Source organism: Carcharodon carcharias, chromosome 11 (genome assembly GCF_017639515.1).
Source record: "Carcharodon carcharias isolate sCarCar2 chromosome 11, sCarCar2.pri, whole genome shotgun sequence".
NCBI lineage: Eukaryota > Metazoa > Chordata > Chondrichthyes > Lamniformes > Lamnidae > Carcharodon > Carcharodon carcharias.
In genome coordinates this window covers 30,516,522-30,534,594 of record NC_054477.1, presented here as the reverse complement: position 1 = coordinate 30,534,594, position 18,073 = coordinate 30,516,522, and the positions used below count along the sequence as shown (strand labels likewise).

The window sequence follows — 18,073 nt, the reverse complement described above, 5'->3', positions numbered from 1 at the left end:
TCCCTGTGAACCAAAGTCGAGATAAGTGGTGCACGGCAGCAGAGTCAAAAGCAGGAGAGAGAGCACTCACAGTTGCGTGGAGGATGGGATGATGTGGTGCAGGATTCTCAAGTGAGCGTTCACCGCCAATCTCACCATCACTGCAGGGACGGTCCACATCCTCACCAGTCAGCACAATAACACCCTCCACAAAGTGAGTGAGGGGCCACTCCACCCCAGATCTGGGACTTCTTCTGCATGAAAACAGATGGAGAGAGTGTGAGCAGGACACATGGCACTGCATGGAATGTTTGTGTGGTGAGCGGCGCCATGGACAGGAATGAGGATGTGAGCTCCAGAGGATGTGAGCCTGATGGAGATGTGAGGGTGTGTGTGAGAGTTAGTGGTGTTGTCCCTTGAGGTGTGATGGGTTTGTGAGTGTGAGATGATGAGAAGAGTGAGTTACCCTGGCAGAATAGATGAGACCATTTATTTTGTAGTGGCACTGGGTGGCTTTCCTCTTTTTCAGGGCATTGGCACTGACCAACCCTGCCACCACCTCCCAAGCCTAGCTGGTAACGCCACCGCCCATCCTAAGGCCAGAGCAGGGGAAGAGGGTATTGTGGCAGGCCTCCACTACATCCAAAAGGCATTCCAGTGACATGTCACTAAACCTGGAGTCTTGCCTTTTGCGCTCATCTTCCCTGCAGTAGTTGTGCCCTGGAAGCTCTGAGATGTGTGCATGGCTGGACTTTAAATATGGCACCCGGCGTGATAAAGTGGCATGGTGATGGCAGCCAGGTGAATGAGAGCCTGCCCACCATGGAAATAGCATGTTTCTCGGGAATGCTTAAATAAAGTGGTGGGTTTGGGATGATATGGCATGAAAAGCTGTCATCGCTACTGCACTTAGTGCAAAACTGGGATGATGCTGCCCCTCCTCTCTGTTTCCTCTCTTTGAACCAGTGTTAATCTGATTCGCTATGTTTTCCTATGTCCCTTAATCTTTTCCAATATGCTCATGAATGGTACCTTGTAAAGGGTTTCTAAGAGCCCATGTATGCCACATCCACCGCATATTTCCTTCAATCATAACCATCATCTCCTTTTTCGGTCTAACAGTACCTTAATAACTGGTTGGATAAAGTTGTAATTTATAGAAATCACAGACTAATCAAAGTAATTGGGATAAATATCCTATTTAATTGACAATTTGTATATGGCTGACCATTCTAATATAATTATGAGAGATACCATTCTTAATGACCTTTAATCTAACATGTTCTCAAAGGATCATGAAAGGTATACCTGAAGCTGGAGTAATCAGAATAAAACTAACAGATACAGGGATGATCCAAAGACATCATGGTAGAGATTCACCACATAAGAGCTAAGTGACCTGATGATCAGGTTTGTGTTGAGGGTTAGTATAGGAGAAGAATCTATGCTGTTTTGAAATTCTGTGAATACTAAAATTTGTAATACTGCAAACACACAAGAACACAAGAGAAAGGAGCAGAAATAGATCAGATGGCCCATTGAGCCTGCTCCACATTTCAATATGATCATGGCTGATCTTGGGCTTCAACACCATTTTCCCACCCACTCCCCATATCCCTTGATACCCTAAGAGACCAAAAAATCCCAGCCTTAAATATTTTCAACAATGGAACATCCACAACCCTCTGGGGTAGCAGATTCTAAAGTTTCACAGCCCTTTGCATGAAGAAATTTCTCCTCATCTCAGTCCTAAATGATTGTCCCCTTATCCTGATACTGCCCTCGTGTTTTAGATATCCCAGCCAGTGGAAACAATGGCCGGAATCTTCTAGCGCCATCCCCCCCCCGCCACCCCCGCCACCCCCCACCCCGCAATGGGTTTCCCTGTGGCAGGGTCGGCAAGTCATTGAAATCTCTGTTTACACTGGCGGAACCGGAAGATTCCACTGGCATGAGGGGCTGGAAGATCCTGGCCAGCCTCTCAGTGTCAACCCTACCAAGGCCCTTCAGAATTTTGTATGATTCAATGAGATCATCTCCCATTCTTCTAAATTCCAGAGACTATAGGCCCAGTTTATGCAGCCTCTCATCACAGGACAACTCTCTCATCCCAGGGTCCAATTGGAGGCAGCTATACTGCCTCCAATGCAAGTATATCCTTCCTTAAAATATGGAGACCCAAATTGCATACAGTATTCCAGGTGTGGTCTCAACAAATCTTGTACAATTCTAGCAAGACTTCTTTATTCCTGTACTCAAATCCCCTTGCAATAAAGGCCAACATGCCATTTGCCTTCCTAAATTGCTTGCTGCACCTGCATGCTAACTTTCTGTCTCTTTGAACAATAACACTTAAAAGTTTCACACCTTTTAAAAAATATTCTGCTTTCCTATTCTTAAGACCAAAGTAAATAACTTCACACTTACTCACATTATACTTCAAATACCATTTTGTTGCCCACTCAATTAACCTGTCTATATCTCTTTGCAGCCTCTTTGTCCTCCTCACATTTTACATTTCCACCTAACTAGGTAGTCAGCAAACTTAAATACATTACTCTCTCTCTTCATCTTATTCATGAACATAGATTGTAAGTAGCTGGTTTCCCAGCACTGATCTTTGTGGAGTCCACTAGCCACAGCCTGCCAACTTGAAAATGCACTATTTATGCCTATTCTTTGCCTCCTGTTCATTAACCAATACTCTATCCATGCTGATCTATTATTCTCAATCCTATGAGCCCTTACCTTGCCTATTACCATTTTGAATGCTTTTTGGAAATCCAGTTATACTACATCTACTGGTTCCCTTTTATCTATCCTACTAGTTACAACATCAAAAAATTCTTATAAATTTGTCAAACATGATTTACTTTTCATAGAACCATGTTGACTTTGTCTGATCATACTATGGCCAGAATCTCATGCTCCTCCTTAAATTGGTTGTCAGTGTAAATCTTAGCACAATCAGGATTGTTTAGCAAGTGCTGTCCAATTGCAGAATCACATCTAATATTGGACACTATGTTTTGAGTTTTGCAAGCATGGGGTGGTTGCGTACGGTCAGTACTTTGCCTGTTGCGAACAGCCGAGGGGACGTACTATTTGATATGATCCCCCAGTCGTTAGAACATACGGCCAACGTACCTGGCATTACACCAACACTGAAATTCATATACCACATTACTCATTTGTGTGGTAGGCAGAACATCTTTTTGTCTTGACAGCAGCATCCTGTTAGTGGAGACTACCACTCGTGTTGTTACTGCATAGTAACTGCATGAAACGGCTACCTTCACCTGTTGCTCAAATTTTGGAGACATCTTATCCTTCCATGGTAATCTGAGGTAGACTGGGCACTTTTCAGGACTGAAATAGGCGGCCTTAGGCACATTCATAAGTTTGTACAGTATACAGCGAGCAACGATCTGATCAGTGTAGCTATTATCCTGCATAATAGCTATATTTTGGCATCAAGCTTGAATGGTAAGCAAATGGCTCAGGCCATATGTACAAGGTTGCTGATAAAGGCAATCTTATAGTGTGTGGAACTGTAGGAATCGCATATATTGACCAGTGAAAGTGGGCTTGTGGTAGACAGTAGTAGAGAACCCACTGCCAGATTTCTCAACCATCATGTTGAAGAAAGGGAGCTCATTTGACTGCTCCATTTCAAAGGTGAATTTGAACACAGGATGGAGCCCATTAAGGTGTGTAAAGAAATTGTTACATGCAGCTGCAGGTTAAAATGTAGCAAATATATTATCTACATATCAGAAGCATGCAAGAAGTAGGAGATTAGGGATCATCCCATCAAAGGTGCATTTCTCATGGAAACTGACAAAGATGTTGGTGATAGCAGGGCCTAGCGGGGATCCAATGGCAACAGCATTAATTTGGGCATACATGGTGTTGTTAAAACTGAACTCAATTGTGCAAGTTGCTGAGTTCATAAGCTTAATGAATACAGATTCAGACAATGGTGGTGCACCTAGATCGCCATGATATAGTGATATGGTACAAATGACTATGGCTTCCTTGAGTGGTATATTAGTGAATAGGCTAACAATGTTGAACAAGCACATGGGCACAGCATTGCTATTGGCCTGCAAATCCTTTACGGTCTTTGTAAAAGTGAAGGAATCCTTCACCGTGTCTGTGGAAGCCTTGCTCAGAACTGGTTGTAGCAACTCTCTCAGACATTTGGTCAATTCATGCTGTGCTGGGCCAGTCATAAATAAGGCAATGCGTAAAGGGACATCACTTTTGTGTGTCTTGGGCAGCCCATACATACGTGGACAGTTAGCCATGAGGACAAATCTTATCATATACCCAACCAGGCAGCTTGTTGCTCTACACAAGTTCAACAAGCATTTAAGTAACTTGCATTCAAGCAGGGCTGTGTGGTCATGCTTAGTGGCAGATCCAATGGATACAAATTTGGATTCATCATCAAGAATGGTGTGCATTTTGTTGATACAGTCACACTTAACTGTTAAGGATGACTATTCCATATGACTTGACAAGACACGACCTTCCCCTAACAAAACCATGCTGACTTCCCTGATTAATCTGTTCCTTTCTAAGTGACAGTTTATTCTGTCTCTCAGAATTAATTCTAATAATTTTTCCAGCACACAAGTCAGACTGACTAGCCTATAATTATTTGGTCTATCCCTCACACCCTTTTAAAAGACTTCCAATCCTCTGGTACCTCGGATTGGAAAATGATCCCCAGTGCATCTCTTATTTCCTCCCTGGCTTCCTTCAACAGCCTGGGATACAATCCATCTGGCCTTGGCGACTTGTGTATCTTCAAGGATGTCAGTTCCTTCAGTACATCCTCCCCCACTATGCTTATTCCATCTAATATTTCACACTCCTCCTCTTTAACTAGAATATCTGCTTCATTCCTCTCCTTATTGAGGACAGTGTAAGGAACATATCTTTTATTTCTGTTGGACTGTTGTAAAGAACATATCTTTTTATTTTCTGTTGGACTGTGGCTTAAAATTACAATGGCTGCAGTTTGAAAGACATGTCCACTGGAACAGGATGAGAGATAGATACAATATTGCAGTCCCGGAACAGAGTGTGCCATGAAAGACAGGATGGTGCTGGAAAGGAACCCTGAACCAAGGGACCGGCATGGCAACACTGTTCTAATTGGCTCCTGACCAGGTGACCAGGTTTTGTGTGAGGGTAGTACAGCTGAATAGCTCCTAGCCTGAAAGGAACAAGGCTCAAAACCTCTTTCTCCCGTGTGTGGAAGATTTCAGTAATTCCACAATAATGGCTAGCTGTCTTTTTCACCTCATATATCCATAACCTGATCTCTCTCTGAAAACCCCTGTCAAGAGGCAAAGGGGAAAATCACAGTTAGAGATATTGGAAGGCAAGTGCTCAACCAGTGAACTAAATACTGAAATTGCTGGAAGACCATCTTGTGTCATCAACAAGAACTGAAAAAAATTTGAAAGATGTCGATCAATATCAGCCCATTGAATCCTGTACTCTGGAATTAGTGCTATCGAACTGTTTTATCCCACCCTCAAAATCCATGTTTTTTGTGTATCTTATGTGTCTTGTATGTGTGTGTATAGGGATTTAAGAAGGGGTAGAGTTTAGGTTATAGAGTTAGAAATTAGCAGTTCATATTCCTTTCTTTTGCCAATGGTTAACAACAGTTTGTTCAATAAACAGTTATTTATTTATTAAGTTTACAAACCTGGTGCTCATATTCTGTTAACCTAAATTAAACAGTTAGGTAAAATTGGAGCAATCTAGTGGTTTGGTCAAACTTCTCACATTTGTCGTGGCTTAGGGAATAGTGGGGCTTGGTATTACAGCGCACTATCCCCAGTGAGTCATGACAACAGAGGCAAAGTACTCATTGAGAACCCTGCCCACAGCAGCATCAGAGCACAAGTTACCATACACATCGCTGATTATCCCCACCCTTTCCTTAGTTACTCGCTTGCTCTTAATGTACTCGTACACTACCTAATGTATATCTTTGGGTTTTCTTTGATTTTAACTGTCAATATTTTTTCATAACCTTCTTTGCTTTCCTAATTACCTTTTTTACTTCACCCTGTATTTTCTATACTCCTCTAGGCTTTCTATGGTATTAAGTTTTTTGTGACTGTCATAAGATGTCTTTTTTTTGCTTTATCTTACCTTATATGCTTCTAGATAATCAGGGATCTCTAGATTTGGCAGTACCACCCTTTTTCTTTATTGGGACATGTCTACACTGTGCCTGTAGAATCTCACTTTTGAATGCCTCCCACTGGTCTGTCATTGATTTCCCTTCACGTAGCTGTAACCAATCCACTTTCGCCAGATCACTTCTCAACTTCATAAAATTTGCCTTTCCCCAATTTCATTATAGTAAATCTAACTGTATTATGGTCACTATCTCCAAAATGGTCACCCTCTGTTACTTCATCCACTTGCCCAGCTTCATTTCCTAAGACTAAATTTAGAATTGCACTGCCTCTCATTGGGCTTGTTACATGCTGGCTAAAGAAGTTCTCTTGAATGCAATTCAAGAATTTTGTGCCCTCTGTGCTCTTCACACTGTTCATATCCCAGTTGATATTAGGGTAGTTGAAGTCCCCACTATTATTGCCCAATGTTTTTGCACTCAGAAATGTACCTAAACATTTGCTCTTCTATCTCCCCATCACTATTTGGGGGTCTATAGTACACTCCTAGTAGTGTGGCGGCCCCCTTTTTATTCCAGAGCTCAACCCATATGGCCTCATTTGATAATTCATTTAGTATATCATCCCTCCTCAGAGTTGTAATTGATTCTTTAACTAATAAGGCTACATCCCCACCTCTTTGAGCCCCTTCTCTATCCTGCCTGAAAACCCTATATCCAGGGATGTTGAGCTGCCATTTTTGCCCATTTTCAAGCCAAGTTTCTGTTATTGGGATTAAATCGTGCTGTTTTGTGTCTATCTGTGCCATCAGCTCTCCGGCTTTGTTTGTTATACTCCTTGCATTTAAATAAATACCTTTTGACATTGCCAAATTCCTGTGCTGTAAATCTTTTAACCTTTGCTTCTTCTGTCGTTCAGAGTCACTCGCCAATTTTCTGTCTCCCACTCCCTGCTCTGAATTTGTTCTTTCTGAATCTGCCCTCAGGTTCCCATCCACCTCGTTTAACCCCTCCCCAACAACACTAGAAAATCTCCCTGCAAGGATATTCGCCTCGGTCCTATTCAGGTGTAGACCGTCTGGCTTGTACAGATCCCACCTTCCCCAGAACCAATCCCTATGCCCCAGAAATCTAAAGCCTTCCCTGCTGCACCATCTCTCCAACCACGCATTCATCTGATGCATTCTCCTATTTCTATACTTAATAGCACGTGGCCTTGGAAGTAATCCGGAGATTACTACCTTTGAGGTCATGCTTGTTAATCTCTCTCCTAACTCTCTGAGCTCAGCTTTCAGGACCTCACCACTTTTTCTACCTATATCATTGGTACCAATGTGAACCATGCTCCCTGGTTGTACACCCTCACCGTCCAGAATGCTTTGAAACCGCTCAGTGATATCCATGACCCTTGCAGCAGGGAGGCAAAATACCATTCTGGAATCATGTCTGCGACCACTACCACTATTGTTCTCCTCTCTTTTTTCGTCCCTCCCTGCACAACTGAGCCACCCAAGGTTCTCTGGTCATGACTTTCGCTGCTTTCTCCAGAGGAACCTTCTCCACCATTGATACTCAGGACTGAGTACCTATTAGAAAATGGGATATGCTCAGGGGCTGCACTACCTGCTTTGCTTTTCTTGTCAGCCTGACGGCCATCCAGTCCCTTTCTGCCTGCTCTTTCATAAGTTGTGGGATGGCTATCCTCTGAAAAGTGCTATCCACATAGATCTCCTTTCTTGGACTCGAACTCAAGTTCTGTCGAAGGGTCATGAGGACTCGAAACGTCAACTCTTTTCTTCTCCGCCGATGCTGCCAGACCTGCTGAGTTTTTCCAGGTAATTCTGTTTTTGTTTTTGTTTTAGATCTCATCCTTGTGAATGCTCCTCAGTGACACCAGCTGCTCCTCGAGTTCCAAGATACGGAACTTGAGTTTTTTCATTTGGTGGCACTTTCTGCACATGTAGTTGTCCAGGACATGGGTAGTGTCCTGGAGTCCCCCACATGGTACAGGATGTGCACTTGGCGGGTATAAGCAGCCCTGCCATGCCTCCAATTATTTATTTACTGCACCAAAATTGGAATTTAAGTAAACACAATAAAACGCTAATTAACTCTCATTCTGTCCTCGTGCCGGTTATTTTTTAAATCCCCAACTCTTGCCGGAACTCTCGCTCTGTCCTAGCGTTGGTTATTTTCAAATCCCCAACAGCAAAGTCTAATTTGCTATCCATGGCCATTTTCTTCTTCTTGTATTTACCACTTTAAATGTGTTGCCGCTTTAAGGCAGTAACCTTTTTCTAACTCAGGCTACAGTTGCTAGGGTACAGTTCTCTGTTTTTTCTGAGTTTTTGTTGCTGGGCGGATCTTTGAAAAAGCTTTGCGGTGTTCTATTTTGCAACAAATGTATCAATGCAGAGGCAGAGTGTTTTTTGTACTGACCTGCACTGCAGTGAGCTTGGAAACTTGGGTACACCTCTGTTTTAGTTTGGGAGGTAATTTGCTCTCCTTATTTAAAATGAATATTTGAAGCTATTTCCAACTGAGTTCAGAGTGCTAATGAAAACTCAGATTTCAGTATTTCCAAAATGCTTAGAAGGGTTGGACAGCCTGTGTGGCATTTCACTAGTACTGCTGTTTATTATCCTCTGGCCCTTAAGTTTCCTTTTTTTAAAAAAGCCTTTAAAACTGCAGCAATTTCTTCAGTGGTCTTGCAATGGACTTCTACTTACTTGGGTGGATTCCTCAACTTACAAGTCTGTAATGAAGCTTCCTCAACTTATTCTTCAAGTTTTCTTCTTAGATGCTCATCTCTCTAGTAAGACTTCAGTTGATTTTAGTTCCTCATACCTTGGGATGCTGATTTAAGGCTTCTTCACAAAGCAGGTACAAAGCAGAGTGGTGTCTCTGTTAAAAAGCCTGTGCAGGTATAGGGCAGCTAGTCATCCAGGTGGCCAATGTCTTTTGAAAAATGGTTTAAGATCTGATCAATAGGATTTCTATCAAAGAATAAAACAGGAGCTCTTATAACGGATGTAAACATTTTGTTATGCAACTCCTGTGATGCTTTAACCAATGCTTTGAAAATAATCAAAGTTCTGGTAATTCCAAAAAGTATCACAGCTATTGGTAAACCTGCATATTCCCCTAAATAACAGTTAATATTTAGTTATTGTGCTGTGTTATTTGAGCCACTTATTTGAGTATTATTCAACTGTTCTTGACTTGTCGCCCAGTAAGACAGCCACCAGTCCTGAAGTACATAAGATACCTCCTTTTTCCTCACCGTCCAAGGTCCCAAACGCTCCATCCTGGTGAAGCAGCAATTAATGTGTATTGCTTTCAATTTAGTATACTGCATTTGTTTCACACACTGTGGTCTTCTTTATACTAGGGAAGCCAAAAGCAGATTGGGGACTGCTTTGCCAAACATCTCCATTCAGCCCGCAAGCATGATGAACCTGAGCTTCTAGTGGACTGTCATTTCAATTCTGCACCTTACTCTCCTGCTGACACCTCTGCCTTGGTCTGCTGCGCTGTTCCAGTGAAGCTGAACATAATCTTGAGGAGCAGTATCCCATCTTTCATTAGGCGCCATACAGCCTCCCGGATTCAACTGCAGGGGAATTTTCCCCGCAGTCCTGCTATCCATCACTGGCGTCACAAAAGCAGGTTATCCGATAAAGGTCACAGTTGTTTGTGGGAGCTTCCTGTGTGCAACAGTGACTGCACCTCACCAGTACTTTATTGGCTGTATTGTCATTGTTCACAATGACCGGATGTCTCAAAGTGTTATTATATTTCAGTCTTTCTTTTAAAAACTCCAGCGTAAAGACAGGGAGAGATCAAAGAGAGTCACAGGTTAAATTAACCTGGATGCCACTGAGTCGGGAAACAACACTATGACCCACTCTCTGCCCACACTGCCTAACGTACTTCAAGAATTCTATTTCCTACTTCATATATTGATGCATTTGAAGGGCAATAAATAAGTTGTGAAGTGAACTCGAGTATAAATTAACTGTTTTATAAGATTGAGCTTAACCATAGACCTTAGTCTCTATCCTGAATGTTTAACCTATTCATAACATCTTATATTACGAATAAACATCAGATGGTTTAGATTATAGTAATCATCGTTGTGACTTCTTTCAAACCAAGATATTTACAAAAAATTGAACAACATGAAACAAGATGAAACACAGTGCAGGGTCAGCGATATCAAAAGGATCATCGCCTTTGATTCTCTCTCCACAGAAGCTGCTTCATCTGCTGAGTATTTGCAGCATTTATACTTGAGACATTTTAACCAGGACAGATCAGTTCTCAATCTACAAAAATTGATCCCTTCCAATTAAATTATTTTATTGCTCGAGATTGCACCGTGTCCCATTCCAGTCGAAAGTTCATGTTATTCATAACATGAGCTGCTCAACAGAAGTTTCTCTAGGTATGGCTTGAACCCACAATCTCAGCATTGCACATGCCTCAATCCTGCCATTAATGTACCACAATGATTGCATCACAAGAGCAAAGCAGTGCTCATTTGCATAAGTTATCCCATCTAGTTAGAAGTTTTTTCAATTGATTGGCAAGAATTGAGGTTATATGATAATGTGCAGAAGTAATTACATGACTGTGAAAAAGCTGGTGAAATAACCAATGCCCCGTAGTTTTGGGTTGCATCTGGAGCTCGGGGGGGGGGGGGGGGCGGAAGGGTGGCCAAGATTGAAGCTGAGCACAGGGCTCCACTAACTGTAAATGGGGAGGCGGTGGTATTGTCACCAGGCCAGCATTCCAGAGACCCAGGATAATGCTCTGGGGACCAGGATTCAAATCCCGCCACAGCAGATGGTGAAATTTGAATTCAATAAAAATCTGGAATTATAAGTCTAATGATGACAACGAAACCATTGCTGCTTGTTGTAAAAATCCATCTGGTTCACTAATGTCTTTTAGGGAAGGAAATCTGCTGTGCTTACCTGGTCTGGCCTACATGTGACTCCAGACTCACAGCAATGTGGCTGACTCTTAAATGCCCTCTGAACAAGGACGATTAGGGAATGGCAATAAATGCTAAATGCTGGCCTAGCCAGCGACGCCCACATCCTACGAACGAATTTTTTAAAAAAAGCCCAAAAACATAGGTTTAAATGAGCTTGAAAAACTAAAAAAATCTAATTAGTCACTTTGCCAGTTTGAGACGGTTCGTTTTCAATGTTATGCAAGAGATTTGGGGGCGGGGGGGCGCGGTGGTGGTTAAGGCAGCACATGAATACAATCTACTTCAAGTATTACCAATTACCTGATAAGAGAAGCGTCAAAGTATCGGGGGGGGGGGGGGGAGAGGCGGGACGGTGGACGGATGAGCGGAGAGGGCTGTTTGCGACAGGCGCAGTGGCCGTTTGGTTTCCGGCAGTGAGGCGTCGCCATGGCAGGAGGCAGGATCTTCATCCAGAGCGACTGGGCTCGAGCCTTGCGGTAATTTTCTCTGTCCGGACGCCAACAGTTTATAACAAACATTCATTTGTGGCTCCTCTTCTCTCCTTATGTGCCGATTTTAATAACGTTTCGGTTTTGTCCCACAGGGAGAATGAGAGGGAAGCGTGGGTTTCCTGTAAAATACCCGGTAAGGACGCAAGGCAGAGTTTAATAGGGTTTAAAAAAAACAACAATCACAATAATAATAATAACAACAACAATAATAAACACAGGCCCGGGGCTGTGCCTCCCCAAGTATTGATCACTGCGTGAGTCTCTCCACCTCCCTGTTCACCGTCCCCCTTGTAAAACAAAATGGGTTAGTCTGCTGGAGAATAGAAACAAAAATGTGAATGTTTCTGTCAGTGTTTAGTCCTTAAAAGGTGTTTTCTCTTCCTCTTCACTGTCCTGAAGACCTTTGCTCAATGCTGGGCTATGAATTCTAAGCTTTTGGCCACATAGAGTTACATGGAAATTACAATACAGACACTGGGCTCAGCCCTCTGCATTCATCCTCCACATTAGCAGAAATCCTAATCCCTTTATGTCTACTCTATTCTGTAATTTAAAAAAAAATCTTCTGCCCATAAATATCTATCCAACCTATTCTTAAATGTTGCTTCAAATGCAAACTGAGTGCATTCCAGAGCCTCACAATAATCCTGCATTTAAACAAAAATGCTTCTGCTCACTGTCATAAATCTCTTGTGTTTAATTTTATATGTGTGTTTCCTTGTTCTAGATACCATAACACTGGAAAGTATTCTTCTGTCTAGTGTCCCATCCCTTCAGATTTGATTGGGGATGGGAAGAAACCAGCTTGGCACAACACAATCTGACATCCACTCGCAGATTCTTCCTAGCAGAAATTGTTAGCCGTCAATCTGGAGTGGGATCCATTGCCACTGGACAGAGACACTAAAGTCAACTGTAATGCCTTCCCTGCCCCAAATAGTTTTCCAGAAAACTACATTTTACCAGCGCTGGAGCAAATAATTGTGGGAGGTTGAATTATGACAACCCCAATCACTTTGAGTTTGGCCAACACAGTTTTTGATGACTGCCTCCATTCCACTTGCAGGAACTTCTGTCACTTTTGTTCAGATTCTGGATTTGGTTTGCAAATCTGCAGTTCCCAGGTCAGCTTTTGTACTAAACTTATTGACATACACCTGTTCCCAGGCCTGCCTCCTTCCTGCCAGTCAGTTAAATCTTGAGTTCCATCCCTGAACTGTGTTCACCCTCTGCTCCCTCCCACCACCAACCTTAGTCAAACAAACCGAGCTCCACCACTGATGCCAACCAGCATTATATGGTAGTTTGTTAGCATTTCTAAAAAAAAATCAGCTTTTCTGCTGGGATGCAATATTGCTGCATCAATCAATCCAATCAGAATACAAGAGGACAAAATTCAGTTCTCAGTGCTCTTTTTTTGCAAACTATACTTTTATGGGCTTTTGTGATTTTTTTTTAATGAATAAGAGAGTTAGAACAGTATGTGCTATAAATTACTGACAGCTGAATACTTAATGCATTCATATGATTGTCTGCTATTAACATGCACTAATCTGTTTATTTTAATTGCGCTAAAGCCACCATTAAAATAATCAAAGAATGCCATATGAATTTAGAAGAGTTTAGAAGAATGAGAGGTGATCTCATTGAAACATTAAAAAATTCTTACAGGACTCGACACAATAGATGCAGGAAGGATGTTTTTTGTGGTTGGAGGGTGGGGTCTAGAACCAGGGGACAAACTCTCAGAATAAGGGGCAGGCCATTTAAGATGAAATGAGGAGGATTTTCTTCACTGATGGTGAATCTTTGGAATTATCTTCCGCAGAGAGCTGTGGAGGCTCAGTTGTTGACTATGTTCAAGACTCAGATTGATAGGTTTCTACATATTAAAAACATCAAAGGATACGGGGATGGTGTTGAAGTAGAAGATCAACCATGTTCTCATGGAATGGTGGAGCCGGCTCAAAGGGCTGAATGGCCTGCTCCTCCTATTTCTTTTGTTCTTATGAATACTTTCAACACTTGCCTGGATGAGTGCAGCACTGGCAACACTCGAGTCTCGATGCTATACAGGACAAAGCAGTTTGCTTGACTGGCACCACATCCACCACTTTAAACATTCACTTCTTCCACCACCACTGTAGCTGCAATACATGCCATCTACAAGATGCACTGCAGCAACTTGACAAGGCTTCTTCAACGGCACCTCCCAAAACTGTGACCTCTACCGCATAAAAGGACAAGATTAGCAGGTAATTGGATCATCACCACCTGCAACTTTCCCTCCAAGTCACACGCCATCTTGACCTGGAAATATATTGCCGTTGCTTCATCAATGTGTCAAACCCTTGGTACTCTCTACCTAACACCACTGTGGGTGTACCTTCATCACATGGATTGCAACAGTTGAAGAAGGCAACTCAACACCGCCACCTCGAGCAATTAAGAATTGGCATTAATTACTTGCCTTGCTGTCGATGCTCACATGCCATGAATGAATTCTGTTTTTTTTTAAAAGTGTCTGCTAATTAATGCCAGCAGCAATGTCAGGCCTTATATTTTGAGACTTAAAAACAGAAATTGTTTGAAATGCACATTAGCTTGATCTGCATCTAAAAGAGAAGAAAATTAGTTTGGTACTAAGATTAAGTTGTATATATTTACTAACCCTGATCTTGTTTGTGCGGTCTATCTCGTGCTTCCTCAGTCGTCACCGTTGGTTTTCCTTCATTATTGAAGGTGGGCATTTCTTGCGTGCATAGAGTAATCTGTTGTGCGTTCTAACAGGGCTGTGGACCCTGAATGCAGACCTGCATGGCTTTCCACAGTGTGGACCAGTATCAATTGTCTGATTTTTTTTTTTTTTTTGGGCTACCCAGTCTTTCTAACTTGTCTTTTGTCCTTAGCTGCATGTATTCTTTGATGTTTAAAGGAAACAATGCCGCTGCTTAATATTGTTCCCAGGAAGTTCTTTCTGGATGCACTTTTCTCCCAGTCTGTGGTTGACATGCCACATTTCCTGAGGTTCACCTGCAAGGAGTCTTTGAACCTTACTCTTGGCCTACATTGCAGGTGGGATCCAAGTTTAAGTTGTGAATATGTAACTGCCTTAGGGATTTTATCATCAGTCATACGTACTACATGACCACCCCATCTTAGCTGGGTTCTGATGATGAGTGCTTCAATTCCAGACATTTTCTGCTCCTTGAAGTACCACAGTGTTGGGCACTTTGTCCTCCCATTTGAAGCCCATGATGTTCTGAATGCATCTCATGTGGAATCTGCCCAACTATTTTACATATATGGGGTAGGCAGCCCATGTCTCTCAGCCCTGTTGAAGGATAAGTATTATCACAGTTTTGTATACATCAAGTTCTGTTGTAAGTTCACATTCCTGCTAAATTGCTGCCCACTTTTCCTGGTCCTCCTCTTCACGCTCCACCTTTTTTAAAAAAAAAATTATCCTTGAATTATCTGTTTGCAAACAGCTGCCTTATCATCAAACTTATTTTACTCAAGGCTTTTAACATGTAGTTTCCTTCCAAATTCATGCTCATCTTTCCTGGAGCCTCATGCTTGAATCTTTCCAGTCAGATTTCCATTCCTGTCACAGTACTAAAACAGCCTTAATCAGTGTCACAAATGGAGACCTTTGACTGCGGTGCATTTTCCCTCCTCAGCCTGCCTATAACCTTTGAAACAGTGGATTTCAGCATCAATTTCCAACACCGTTTTGCTTTGTTCCAGTTTACTTATCTACTCGTAGCCAGAGTATCTCCAGAGATGGCTTCTCTTCCTTGTTCAATCGCCTCTTGAATCTCCTAAAGATCTTCGTGACTAAGTCCCCTCCTTTTCCTCATCTACAGACATTGTCTGTCTACAGATAAACGATCAGTTCCATATGAATGCTGTCGAGACCAAGCTCTGCACCTTCACAGTCTTCCTTGACTCCGCTGCTTGCATTGTCAAAGTGCTTACCTAACAGTCTGTGATGAACTGCAGTTTCCTCCAGTGAAACATTAAGAAAATGGAAGTCATCATCTTTAACCCCCATCACAAACGTCATAGCCTTATCACCAATTCCACCTGCACACTGGTCATTTAGGTGGACACAGATGTTTCACAACCTCGGGACACTAGTCAACCCTAAACTGAACTGCTGGCATCATAATCTCACCATTTCAAAGGCCGACTACTTCCACCTGTAACAGCATTCATTTCTATAAATCACCACCTTCTGCTATCTCAGCTTGTGTTCCACTACAACCCTCATCCTTGCTTTTGTCACTTCTACACTTCACTTTTCTAGAATTTCCTGCCCATTCTTCAAGTTCTGTAAATTTCAGCTTGTACAAAGCTTTCTTGATGTATTCTATCTCTCTCTAACCATAGTAAGCTTTTGCACGACTGAAATATTTTGCTACCTACATCCTGTTCACCCATTATTCCATCACTCCTCCCCCAATCCTTGCTGACCCACAGTGGTTCCTGATCCCCCATGCCTCAAATTTAAAGTTCTCGTTCACATGTTTTCCACTCCTTCAGCTACTTAGGACCCAGATTCTGGATTCCCCTCCTTTTATTCCACTGCCTCTCCAGCACAGTGTCCTCTTTTAAGAGCTTCTAAAATGTACCACTTCAACCTAGCTTTTGGTCACCCATCCTAAAATCATCGTCTTGATCAATGTCTGTTTTTGTCTGATAACACCTTTATGAAGAACCTTGGAATATTTTCCTGTTTTTAAAGGCACTACATAAAAGCACATTGTTATCCCTTGTTTTATTACTAAAAATAAAAATAGAATGTTTAGTATGTTTCTGTCAACTTGGAATGCTGCATTCAGTGTTGTGCTCTGTGTAAGATGTTAAACTAAGGTTTCATCTTTTTTGTAGTTCTCAAAGGATGGTCCATGGACCACTGGTGGTCCACTAGGGTGTTCTGGGTGGTCCGTGGGCTGGTCTGAAATGCAAGTCACTGAAGCTAGAATTTGGTGAGAAAAGTTCGACAAAGTTTGGTTCCTCATACAGTCCTAGCATGCTGGACTGGCCAACGGAGCTCTGAAGCGCCTGCTGCCATTTCCAACAATGTAGGAGTGCAAGATTGGATTTTCAACATTTGTGGGGCTGAATACAAAGGAGAGGAACTGACTAAACATGAGCCCAGCATGGCACTGTAGCTTGGAACGAGACATCACCTCATGGGTGTCTTATCAAGCCGGCCTGGCCATTCTTCCCATTAATTCTGAGCATTTTTTTTTTTTGCAGTGGCAAGCAGAAGTGGGTGGGTAGGAACTGTAGATGCTGTGTGGGATCTTTTGTGCTGTCTAAATGGACTATGGACGGAGAAAGGAAAACTACAGGTTTTGATGAATATTGAAGTTCCTTAGTGTTTGAGGATTAGAAGTGCTTCCAGTGCCCTGGTCAATGTTTTTCAACATCACCAGAAACACGTTAACTGACCCTTCCCTCTGATGTTTGAGGGACAATTCTGAGAAAAAAAAGTCAATTTAATGTAACTGATTCTGGACAGTACCTATTATACCTCAGAAATCCTGTCATTTACCTCTTTTCGAGGCTGTGTGCAGTTTTTAAAAATAAATTCTAAACTTGCTCTCAAGATGAAGATAACATGACTGTTCTATCTCCCCTCCCTCTCCATGATAATGATTTTGCCCTTTGAATGGCTATAATTTATGTTTAAGTAAAAATTAGGTGGAGCTGATGATCTTAGAATGTTTGTGTCAAATATATAATACAGAACTTTTTTATGGTAGTCATGTATTATAAATATTGAAAAGCAAAGTGACATGTCATCTCCCACTCCCATACCAGCAACGGTATCTCGAACAAATAGTCAACTATACTCGGATGTAGAACCATAAAAGTTACAGTATAGAAGGAGCATGTTTGATACACCACTCGCTTCAGCACTGATGTAAAATCCCAGATGACTTTGAAGTATATTGTCAGTTTTACTGATGTAAAAGTGGCAGGGATGACTGCTTCCTAAGATTTTTTTTGTAAACAATGAATGAGGGCAGACATAGTTCATATATTTAAAGTAAGTACATGAAATGCAAATGTTGACAATATTTTTTAGATTGAATTTGGAATGTACAAGGGAGCATTGCTGAAAAATACAGTAATTACATCGCAAAATTTGGAACGAGTTTCTTGTTTAAAATGATTAACTTCTGAAATAATACATTACCTGGTGTAGAATATATATGTCCTTTGAAACAGGCTGGTTTTTTTTTTGCAGAAATGTTGTATCTGGGTAGCCTCAACTTTGTTTTTGAAACTAAAATTTTATTTCTCCAGCTTTTCCTCTTAACATAGACCTTGATACTAGGGAACTGCATGCAGTGTTCAAGCAGTGTCTGGCCAAAGTGCTATACAACTTCTCTGACATGTATTCTATTTTGGCTG

General features: G+C 41.9%; 1 protein-coding gene across 2 annotated transcripts in view; it reads left to right on the top strand.

Annotated features, from left to right (window-relative positions):
* The first annotated feature begins 11,505 nt into the window (after positions 1-11,505).
* The window catches only part of LOC121284130 (proteasomal ATPase-associated factor 1-like), a 29,376-nt gene continuing 22,808 nt past the window's right edge, over positions 11,506-18,073 (top strand). Inside the window, exons 1-2 of one of the 2 annotated variants that reach the window (XM_041199282.1) lie at positions 11,506-11,626; positions 11,734-11,774. In XM_041199282.1, coding sequence (XP_041055216.1) covers positions 11,577-11,626; positions 11,734-11,774 — 91 coding nt within the window. In that variant the 5' untranslated portion in view covers positions 11,506-11,576. The remainder of the gene's footprint in view (positions 11,627-11,733; positions 11,775-18,073) is intronic. The other variant, XM_041199283.1, reaches the window with a different exon arrangement.